Source organism: Sapajus apella, unplaced genomic scaffold (genome assembly GCF_009761245.1).
Source record: "Sapajus apella isolate SASKATOON/1434 unplaced genomic scaffold, GSC_monkey_1.0 scaffold2, whole genome shotgun sequence".
NCBI lineage: Eukaryota > Metazoa > Chordata > Mammalia > Primates > Cebidae > Sapajus > Sapajus apella.
In genome coordinates this window covers 7684551-7696383 of record NW_022436942.1, presented here as the reverse complement: position 1 = coordinate 7696383, position 11833 = coordinate 7684551, and the positions used below count along the sequence as shown (strand labels likewise).

Below are 11833 nucleotides of genomic sequence, written 5' to 3'. Positions count from 1 at the left end.
AACTCTGTCTACTCAGTCAGCCTTTGACCATTTTCCTGTTAACCCTTTCATTGCAAGAAAGTGGATGATGAGATTAATTGCTGAGTGAGGTTAGCTATTAACATTGCAGTCAGGTTTCCCATGTTCTCTCCAGCCTTTCTCCCTTTGAAGGAGGGGAGACACTGAGATAGATGAAAGTGGAGAATATTTTTGTGACCTCTAGGGAAGAGAAGAAAAGAAGGGATGTGGAAGAGAGAAGATATGATTAAGCCAATGTACATTGTTAAGAAATTTATTTGCAATTCTTTTTTGTGTGTGTTCATTTGTTAAACAACATCATTCCTTAGATAAAAAAGCAATCTTACAGGAATATGCAATAGTGTCTCACACAGAAATGACTCCAAAGCTCTCCTTGAAACGTTGTCCTTTTGGATTTCATGGCCTTTCTTAAGGGTAAGAAGACACCAATAAAAAGGCCTCTGAAAACAGGATCATTTGATCATTACTAACTCTACAGGAATATTTACAACAGTAAGACTGTGAAGTTGTGGAGTCTAGAGGGGAAGGGGCAGAGATGTGCAGGGATGAGGGGGATGGTGACAATGGAGGCACTGCCCATCTTAATGATGCAGATTGGTTTGGGGGCATGGAGGTGGGTCCGAACAGGAGGATATGAGAGGAGGGATGGCAGAATTTTATCTGAAGGCTTTCACATGGAGGGAAGCTTTGTATGGTAGCTCTGTTGTATTAAGATAAACACCAATTGTATGAGGATAATAGGCATTCTAGTGCTTCACCAACTGGGGGTCGGTCACATTATTTCCTAATGAGCTCATGTGTTTTTCCACAGGTTGTTTTCACCTGCTACCATGACAGACTGCTCCAGACCCGCTCATCCTTTTGTTTCCCACATCCTATTTCAGTGCAAGGCCTCATTTCCATGAGACTCTGGGAGAACAGCATGCATTCTGGGCAGGGTGGGACACAGTGACGGGGTGGAGGGTGGTCTGGCTGCGAAGTCAGGAGATGGATTCCAGGTTTGAAGATGGACTGCAGCTGGATGCATTGATGGTGTAAGGCCAGAAAGTAGAAGATGTTCACTGTGTTTGAGTCACAGGGGATGCCTGCTGAAGGAGCCCTCTGCACAGGACTGTGTTTACCAATCATCTGCCCTTGATCCTCAAGTTTGTTCCCCCAAGCTAGACACTTTTAAACACTGGTGTAGTTTCTCCATGTTGGGAAGTCTTCTCCTGGCTAAGGGCTCGGGAGGATTTCCTCAAGGGGGCCTGAAACCTGTACTCTCTAGTTCCTTGGCAAGCAAACAAGAGCTTAGCCTAGTGCCTGGTTGCCTCTTTTTTCTTTCCCCCTTGGTAATAAATTTGAGGGATCTAAAAATGCCAGAACAAGAATTCTCCAGGCTCAGTAAATAAGAACCATTCTGTCAATTTCTGCATTTTCCCATATAGAAATTATACTCTCTTAACATCTACAACCTCTTCCACTCAGAGCTTTCTCTGGTAATGACCTTGGTTGAAGGAGCACGAGTGATTTTTAGATGATTAATGTTTACTCAGTGTATGATTTATGCCAGAAGTGGCATAGTACCCTTTCTGGAAGGGCTACAGAGTCAAATTATTTACATTCTGAAAATTGGGGTGTATGAGAGAACCCACAAAGAGGGGTTCACCTATGAATCAGCCAGTATCTGATCTAAAAGCTCTGGTTACATAACATTCTGGTTACACATTTCGAGCTTTTGTTTAGCTACTTAGTTTTTGTCTTGTCTTCTTTATTGTTAGTAGAGACATAAGAGGATTTTCATGGAAAATCTCAGCTCTGACTCTACTCAGTGTTAAACTGATTTGTTATTCTTAGTATATTTATTCAGCTGCAATCCCTAGTGTCTTTCCAGAGACTAATTAAAAGGCTTTTCTAATATACCAGAAAGACCAAGGGTCTTTATCACCTCATGTGCCGTGACTCAAATTTCTTAAAATCATTTGAGAAGTTAATGATTTTAGGAGGAGGAGTATCTTCTCAGTATTTATTTCATAAAAATAATAGTTTTTGATGGCACTATTTCCACACAAGGAAGTCATTCTGGTTCTGTCTCCACGTCTGCCTACATAATGATCGCCCTTGGGAGAAGGAAAAGTCTCTTATGTGGAGCTCAACCCCAGCCCTTGAACCTTAAGGGTGTGCATGTTCTGGGGTGTTCCAGCATCTCCCCAACAATGGGAGATCTAGCAGAAATCCATTTACCTGGTATAATGCTAACTGACTCCACAAAGCAACATTTCATTGCTTTGAAATAAAAAATTAATTAATTAAGATAAAACCGTAAGTGGCTTAACACAAAGAAACTGTGTAAGCATCTATAAATACAGGTTAATTTTTGAATTATACATAATATATTAAACCACTGTTTTTAGTTTCATTAACTTTATACTCCCCACAATATTAAGTAAGAGAATTACTGACTCGACTACTCACTACCTGTTCTCTTTTTTCGCTTCTTCATGTCTGTCTGCTATGCCATTATCTCTACCCTCGTGTGGGTAGTACAAGTGCTCAGAATAAGAACTGACTCCCAGGCTTCATGTATGCCAACAACAGAGATCACGAGGGATCCCAAAGCACTCCCAATACTCACTTTCACTGACCTGTTTTCCCCCACTAAGAAGTGTCTAAGGAGAACCCTACGCTTTCAGAGTAAAATTCCATCTCCTCCATGAGGGCATAAAAGTGAGGCCAAGGTACTAAGTCGACATCCATGTCTCTCTGAGCCTGTGATGCTCCATTGAGGGAGTTCAAGTGGATAAATTGTGCACAAAGTAAGACTCAGCTTCCTCAGATCACCTCAAATCTATCAAAGGGGATGATGAATGGGCCTCAGGAGTTTGAGTTAGTTTTTGCTTATTCAGTTTTCCTCCATGACAAGGGGTCACCAGGGAGCCCAGTCACCGCTTCCCCAATTTTGACACTCATGGTCTCACCAACACTATCTGCCTTGAATCCATAAGAACTGACCTCATTATGTCCTCTGCCCCCATTTATGTCAGTCACCTAAATAACCACAGAATTCCAAGCTATCTCTCATTCCCCTTCTTCTAATTTCCATAAGTCTAACCTCTGTATACCTCCTATTCTATACTTTTTATCTCAGATTCCAGTTCATAAATGAGCATTCTCTTCACTGTTACACACTCAGCAAAATCTGATTCCCCTGAAACCTGCTCATGCAGTGGCTGTTAACTTTTTCTTGCTGCCCTATGAATATAGGTAAGTCCTTTCTCCTCATTTTAGTTTCCAGACCATTCTCCTCACTTCCTCCCAGCACAAAGAAAATGGCTCCAAATTTTATGTCATCAAATCTTAATACAATACCTCACTGCTGCAGTCATACCTACATCAAAGTTAAACTCCCCCTTTCCAATGATTTTAATTCCTCTCTCTTGTTTCAAGGTCAGTCTTAGCTTGAACCATGGTTGTTTTTAATATGCCCAGAGATGAAGTCTCAAACTTCATGAAACTGAAACTGAAATTTTCATTCTTCCCTCTAAACCTGTTCCAAACAGTCTTTCTCATCTCAGTTAAACACATAGGTTCGGTCCTAGCCTTTCTATTAGCTCCCAGTGAGATTACACATGCAAGTATCCACAGCCCTGTGAAAATGCTCTCTGATTATCAGAACATGAGGAGCAATTATCAAGCACGCATATGCAGCTCAAAACACTTTGCTTAGCCACGCCGGCTTTCTTGTTTCATATGACGCATCCAATCATTTGGGAAATCATATTAACCTGTAAAGCATCTATACAAAGTCTTTCAATTAACTGGCCTGCTTTCTGTCCAGCTACCAACACACACTCTGAACTGGCAACTGTTTCATACCTCCATTCCAGTCTCCTTCTAGGCGCATTCTGTATTCCAGCTTCCTCCATTCTGTTCTATCCCTGCAGACACTCTCATTCCATTTACAGTACACATAAATAACCATAGCATATTAACACCCACTTCTCCCACCCTTCCTTACTCCAGTCTCTTCATCCAATAGGGATTTATGTCATTCTTATATATTGACGGTCATTTCAGCAGGAGGGAGAATAAAGAGTAGACAAACAGAAATTTGTCTGTTCATTCTACTCTCTTTTACCAGAAGCCCTATATTAATCAGCAAGTCTTCTACATCTAAAATCCTTCAATTTTTAATTTTATCCATAATTTACAAAATAATAATATGAGTAGATTTAGCTTTCAATATTTATCTTAGCCTTTATTAACCTCGGTTTCATAACAGAAGCTGCTTTTTTGAAGTTTTATTGTCTAAGATTATTTTTGGAAAATTAATGTTTGTGTTCTACCTTAGGACACAATGGGTGGAAGAAACATTGGTCTAAAGAGTCCTGAATCTGAGAAAGTGGTTCTTTGACAATATCTGACATTACAAATGGCCTTTAAGAGCTGGAGTTTTTATAATACTGGCCTTTCATCCTTTGATTCAGACACTTGTTTTTAAGAAAGATTTTAGTCCCCAGGTTTGAATTGCTGAAAAAAATCCAACAATCTTTGCCTCATGATTTTTAATAACCTGATTAAGTTTGTCAGTATTCTGTACAAATTGAGCAAATGTATAACATGAGTAATAAAGAAGAGAAAAAAATTGAAAGCAGGAGGGTATATTTATGAGTAATCTATCATATGAGTCATGTCTAGAATGAATGAGAAGAGTTAAAGAACAATTTCTAAATAGAATAAGAAGATCTAGGCTTCTCTCAAATGGAAGTGATAAACTTGAATAAAATAGTTAAATCTTGACATAAGCAGAACAAGAATTTAAGCATCTGAATAATTCCAATATCAAGGCAGAGATTCAATGGAATTAAACAGGCTTTCATAACAGAAAATTTTTAGAACTATTTGGAAAAGATGTAGGAAGTACACCCTTACTTTGCATGAATTAAAGAAATTGCTGTTTCAACATAAAAATAAAGCTGGCTGTAAGGATCTTCTTTAGGGAGTTGTTATAGATGTTCCTCCTAAGAAAACTCGTGTCATTGATACCTTAGAAATATCATTAGTGAATATGTTATTATTTTGAGTTAAGACATTTTTTTGAGGTTCTTAAAGACAAGAAAAAGTTATCTATAGTACCTCTACTAATTTTTGAAACAATTAAGTTGTATAGCATGTTCTCCAATTCTGAAAAAAGTAATATAATAGGGCAATTACAATTTAGTTTTCAATTCATCGTCATTCAAAATCATGGACTTTTGGTATATATCTTTGCACTCATTTTCCTTTCCTTTGACTTTTGTCTCTATAAGCTCAGTTCCTGAAGAGACATTTTTACCAGGTAGATGACACTTCCTCAAAAGAATAAGGATGATTAATCCTGGAATAAAGCTTGATCCTCTTAGTGCTGCCGGCAATCCAAGGTAGATGTATCTATTTTTTAAAAGTTAAAACATATTAAATATTACATAGGCAGTGTGGTTAGTGCAAAGTAACTTTGTATATCTTTATATTTTACTCTGAAAATAAAAGCAGCTGATTGTTTTGTATGTTGATCTTATATAAGCGGGTTTGCTAAATTCTCTTATTAATTTCAATATTTATTAAAATGTTTTTTTTTCTAAATTTCTCATTGAGAAAATCCAAATTTATTTTCGCCTTTCCTAATGTTTTGTTATTGTTGTTATTACTATTTTTCCATTGAATAGGATCTTCACCTTAAAATTAATACTGATAGTGATAGCAGTTTTATTTTAGTATTTAATAAGAATGCTTCCAAAGAATGATCATGAATTATAATAGATACTTTTGTGAGAGTTTCTTTAGATGATCTTGATCAGATTAAAGAAGTTCTTTGCCATTATGAGAGTGCTCAAAGTTTGAGTCATGAATGTGAATAATGTCACCAAATAACTTTTCTGCTTGTAGCTGGAAGAGTATCCAAGGTTTTTCTACCTTTATTGTGTTTATAGCATCTATTACTCCAATAGTTTTTCTGACGTTGAATTATCCTTACATGCTTAAAATAAACCCTATTTGTAATTTTTATACATTATTAGATTCAATTTGTCAATTTTTATGTAGAATTTTTTTCATGTGTAAGATTAGCCTACAAATTTTTGTTTTGTACTGAACTTGTTCAGTGTGATTATTAAGATTGTACTAGCTTTGTGAAATGAATTACCAAGTATTCCCTTTTTCTGATTCTCACAATAACTTGTATAATTTAGGAATCATCAGTTCATTGTAGGTTTTATCAGACTTTCCTGAAAAACATCTGAACTTGGTGCCTTTGGAGGCTGAGCATTTTCGACAGATTTACATTTTTAAGTAACTATAAAAATATTTATGTTTCTATAGATTTATAATAAAATCTGGTAATATATGATTGTCTAGAAAATTATCTATTTAATATGTTTCTAAATTGTTATATCTAAAATCCCTATGTAAGTATTATAATATCTGTACTTATATTACCTTTTTCATCCTCAATGATGTTTTATTCATGCCTTTTCTCTTTATTTGCCTTTCCACAGTATTGTTGTTAGTAATATCTTTTCGCCTTTACAAAAACATAGCTCTTTACTTTCTGACTCCATGGCGTGTTGTCTATTTATTAATTTCTGCTTCTTATTTTTATCTTTCTACTTCTAAAATTTTCTTTTATGAAACATTACTAGAATTCAGAAAAAAAAATGAACACCAGTGACTGAATTTAAGGTCTACTGTAATCCATTATAACCTTATTTTAACTTAACTGGTTCCATTTGTAAATGCTCTATTTCCAAATAAGGTCACATTGTGAAGTTCTGAGTGAATATTAAATTTTGAGAAACACTAAACCCTGTAACAGGTGTTTTACCTCATCAATTGGATTAAAGCATTGAATCTGGATTTAGTCTCTTGACTTAGAGGTACCTTATTCTCCCTTTGGAAGGTGATATCAGAAACCACTGTCCATTTCTTCTTGGAATTTTATAAATTTTTGTTTTGTATATTTGAAGTTATGTTGATAGATTTACATAGGTTCATAATTTTTCTATATTCTTTGAAGTGTTTTCCTTTTTTTTTTTTTTTTCCTGAGACGGAGTTTTGCTCGTTACCCAGGCTGGAGTGCAATGGCGCGATCTCGGCTCACCACAACCTCCGCCTCCTGGGTTCAGGCAATTCTCCTGCCTCAGCCTCCTGAGTAGCTGGGATTACAGGCACGCACCACCATGCCCAGCTAATGTTTTGTATTTTTAGTAGAGACGGGGTTTCACCATGTTGACGAGGATAGTCTCGATCTCTCGACCTCGTGATCCACCCTCCTCAGCCTCCCAAAGTGCTGGGATTACAGGCGTGAGCCACCGCGCCCGGCCATGTTTTCCTTTTATTATTAAGTAATATCCCTGTTTAACTCCATTAGTTTTTTTCCCTTTAACTTATAGTTTGTTTAAATCATTAATATAACTGCAGAAGTTGATTTAGTACGTTTCTGGTAAATCTTTTAAAAACTTTTCTCCAATCATTTTATATCTTTGATCTGTCTCTTATAAACAACATGTAGTTCAAATTTTGAAAAGTCCGATGTAAAAATTACTAACTTTTAACAAACAAGTTTAACCAATTTGCAAAACCACTTAGGCTTATTTTTTAACTTATGTGGAGTTTTTTTTCTCATGCATTACCACTACTGCATCTTCTTCCCTTCTACTGGTTGGAATAAATCTAGTTAATCATCCTCACATTTTTCGTAAAATTTAAAGGTAATCAATAGTTTGTTCTCAAGAATTATAAAACAATCTGAGATTTTACTTCCTTTGTAAGCTAACAGGCTAGACTGCCACAGTTTCCTGGATGCTAACAGAAGATACAGGACCCATAGGTCAGGGACAAAGGACTTTTTTTAGTCACAACACAGCAGTCAGCACAAGCTTCATGTTCAGGCTGGTTTTCCTTACCCCCCCAAGTCCTAAAGACAGAGCAAGAACCAGGTAAACGTTGTACACACAGTGGATTTGGGCCACAGTTAGGAAGTCCTGAGTTTAGAAAGTCCCATCTTTTAAATGGGCTTCAAAAAAATCTGCCCAAACTTTGCCCCAAAGGGAGACATTTTCTTATCATCATGAACAGCAAACTACCTGCCCTCTGTCCTTCTGAGAGACACTATATCTTCCAAGGTCATTTATGGTTCCAACGTCCTTGAAAATATAGTCCAGAAAAAAAAAGCTCTCAGTACCCCTGCTAACAAGAAAAGCAGAGATGTGGGGGTCCATAGAGAATTGTCTACCAACAATATTTCCCCTTTATTTATAGAATATTTACCTTCTGGTAGATTTTCTCATGAATACACCACTTCATCGACCATTCTAATTGGTCTAACTGACAGAGAATGGAACCAAGTCTGTTTAGTGTCTCCAGCACCATTTAATTCAGAATCCAAGCAGCAGAACCAGGCCAACCCTCAATAGTGACCCTTAGGGTTCCTCAACTGTTGTAGAAATCCACTGCATACACAACATGTAGCTGAGCTTGCCTCCACATCACTCCTGGGGAGCTCCGGGGAAAAGGGGGATAGATGCAAGGATGTCTGCTCTTCCCATACCTCCTGACACATGTCCTTTTGCTGATCAAGACAAAGATCTTAGAATGCTTTAAGCAATGCTAAATTGTTTTAAGAATAAAGTAGCTTTATTATTGCCCCATCAAGAGAAGCTAATTCATATTTAAACAAAACTCAAATTTCCTAATGAAAGAGTACATGAAAATAGAAATAACGAAAAGTTTTATTCAAAATTCGATTTGTATTTACCGAAGGAAAAAAAAAAAAGGCATTAGGAGACATGAAGATGATTGCTTCAGCAAAATTTAAAGAGGGAGAAAAATATGATTTTGGAGACCAGAGACTGGTGGTGAGAGGAAGTGAGGCTTCAGACCCATAAAATCATGCAGGATAAAACAAAGAGGCTATAGAAAGTAATATAATTTGGATAGGTATCGGCGTACCACCATTACCTTCAATATTGTGTTGATTGTTCAGAAATTAACAAACAACTTTTGAAAGCCACGGTTAGGGAAAACATGTGTGCTTATATTGACCAAGCACGTGAGAAATAATGAGAAAACAGAATTCTAGTATGCAAATACGGAATGGAGATGCAACATCAGTATCTCTTCTGGAAATAAATATAAAAGTGTTCTTTTCACTTGACAAAGAAAAAGTTAGATATGCTTGGGTCTGCATTATGCACAGCCTATGCTTATAAAACAATTTTAAACAAATTATTATCTTTACCTGAAGGTGGCAGAATCATATATTCTGCATGCCCCTGACTCACCACATTTCAAAGTTCCCCAATGTAAACATGTGGAGTCCATTAAAACACCAAAATATATAGGTGCAGGAATGCCAGCTACAATTAACAGAGAAAGAAAAATCTATCAACAGGAATTAAGCTACTTGATTTACTTGGAAATATTTCAGTTTTCTTTATTTGCACTGCAAAGTTTAATAAAACATAAATCTAATGGTCTAATGAGTTACTTTTACTGTAAAATTTCCAAATTACTAAAAGATAAGTTATACTATGGTTAAAATGCAACATAATCATTAGTAGAGTAAAACATTGAATTAAAGATTCTGAGCTTCATATGTTTTCTTAAATGTTTTGGGCCAATTATATGTACATTTTATTTTGGCAGAGCATTTTCTTTCATTTTATTTTCAAATCTTCAAACAGAAAAATAGTGTAATTAAGGTCAGATAGGGCCTTTTCAAGTAAAAGAAATTCTCTCTGTGTGTACTTCATTCTCATAATATTTATAACATGCTTTTTGCAAACAGAAGGGACATTTGCTAGACTGTTTTTCTGAAATAATTATCTCATTTACTTAGTATTTAATATTGGTCTGATAGAACATTGCAAAAACAAAACAAAAAAAAAACTATTTTTACCAAATACTCTTGTGCAAAATGTATGCAATCCCACACCGAGGGACTTCTCTTCAGATTTGATACACCTGAAAAGTAAATAAGTTTGTAACTAAAAGAAAAATAAAGGTTTAAAATTACCATAATGTCTCAAATGGGCCGGTTGTAAGCTAGTCACACATAATAAACATTCAAAATTTTACTTTCATGCTCACTTATTGGTTATGCAGGGCTTTATTATCTAGCTGGTAGCCTACACAGAAGCCCATTTCTGGTCAGTAGCACTTTATCCATCACTTTTTCTTATTAATTAATACCTGGTTTAGTGGCCGAGCACGGTGGCTCACGCCTGTAATCCCAGCACTTTGGGAAGCCAAAGCGGATGGATCACCTGAGGTCAGGAGTTCGAGACCAGCCTGGTCAGCATGCAGTGGTGGGCACCTGTAATCCTAGCTACCTGGGAGGCTGAGGTAGGAGAATCGCTTGAACCTGGGAGGCAGAGGATGCAGTGAGCAGAGTGTGCCACTGTACTCCAGCCTGAGTGACAGAGCTAGATTCCATCTTTAAAAAAATATTTTATTTGTAATAACACAGAAACTAGATGACAACTATACACTAAAAATCCGCACTAAGAATAATACTTAATAAATAAATTTTATACAGTTCTTATTAAGATTAAAAAAGAAGAAGAATACTCACTATCACAACCATAGTTAAAAAATTACTTGGAGGTTATAATTTATGCTAAAAGGAAATTTTAGAAGTCTAAGATGTGTAAGATTTGGAAGTGAAAAGACAAAACTTGTCATATTTGCACACTGAAAAACCTACATAGAAAACCTAACAAAATCAACAAATTATTGGAACAAATAAGAAAGGAGCTGGATAAAAGGTAAATCTTAAAAGACAGCAGCATTCCTCTAAACAGCAATAACCAACTAGAAAACATAAGAGAAAATGGTACCACAGGTATACATATATGCCTGTCTATACTTATGTGTAGAGATGATAAGGGTAGAGATGGGGATACACACACACACACACACACACACACACACACACACACACACACAGACCTATCTGTCCAAAATAGTGTAAGATTTTATAAGGGAGGGATGGAGCAAGAAGGCTAAATAGAAGGCTCCACCAATCAACCCTCCTGAAGGAACACCAAATTTAACAACTATCTATACACAAACACAAAAAACACAGATGTGAGAACGAAAAATCACGTAAGCACTCACAATACCTGGTTTTAACTTCACATCACAGAATGAGGCACTAAAGAGGGTGGGAAAAACAGTCTTGAATCACCAGCGCCAGCCCTCCCATTCTCCAGCAGTAACCACATGGCATGGAGAGAGAGTCTGTGCACTTGGGAGAGGGAGAATGCAGTGATTCAGAGACTGCATTGAACCCCGTGCTGCCCTACCACAACGAAAAGCAAAACTAAGCTAAACTCAGCTGATTCTTGCCCATGAGAGCATTTAGACTAGTCATAGCCAGAAAGTAATCACGCGGCCCCACAGTTAGAACTTGAGCTCCAGCAAGCCTCGCCAGCATGGGCAAACGTGTTCTCCATAAATAAATTTGAAAGGCAGTCTAGGCTGCAAGGACTACAACTCCCAGACAAGTCCTAGTGCTGAGCTGGGCTCAGAGCCAGTGGACTTGGGGTCACATCACCAACTGAGACACCAGCCAGGGCAGCTAAGGAAGTGCTCGTCCCACCCTTCACACAACCGCAGGCAGCACAGCTTGTGGCTCCAAAAGAGAACCCTTCCTTTCACTTGAGGAGAGGAGAGGAACGGGTAAAGAAGACTTTGTCTGCATCTGTGATACCAGCTTGCCCACAGTAGGATAGGGCACTGGTAAGGGTCAGGAGGTGCCCATTCCAGGCCCTAGCTCCTGGGTGGCATTTCTACACAT

At 37.2% G+C, this 11833-nt stretch overlaps 1 protein-coding gene across 4 annotated transcripts in view; it reads right to left on the bottom strand.

Moving 5' to 3' along the window:
• Nucleotides 1-256: 256 nt before the first annotated feature.
• SLCO1A2 (solute carrier organic anion transporter family member 1A2) overlaps nucleotides 257-11833 on the bottom strand; it is a 60570-nt gene continuing 48993 nt past the window's right edge. For 3 of the 4 annotated variants that reach the window (XM_032287748.1, XM_032287767.1, XM_032287758.1), the window contains 3 exons: nucleotides 9932-9996; nucleotides 9272-9389; nucleotides 257-5427 (listed from right to left, as the gene is read on the bottom strand). In XM_032287748.1, coding sequence (XP_032143639.1) covers nucleotides 5208-5427; nucleotides 9272-9389; nucleotides 9932-9996 — 403 coding nt within the window. In that variant the 3' untranslated portion in view covers nucleotides 257-5207. The remainder of the gene's footprint in view (nucleotides 5428-9271; nucleotides 9390-9931; nucleotides 9997-11833) is intronic. The other variant, XM_032287777.1, reaches the window with a different exon arrangement.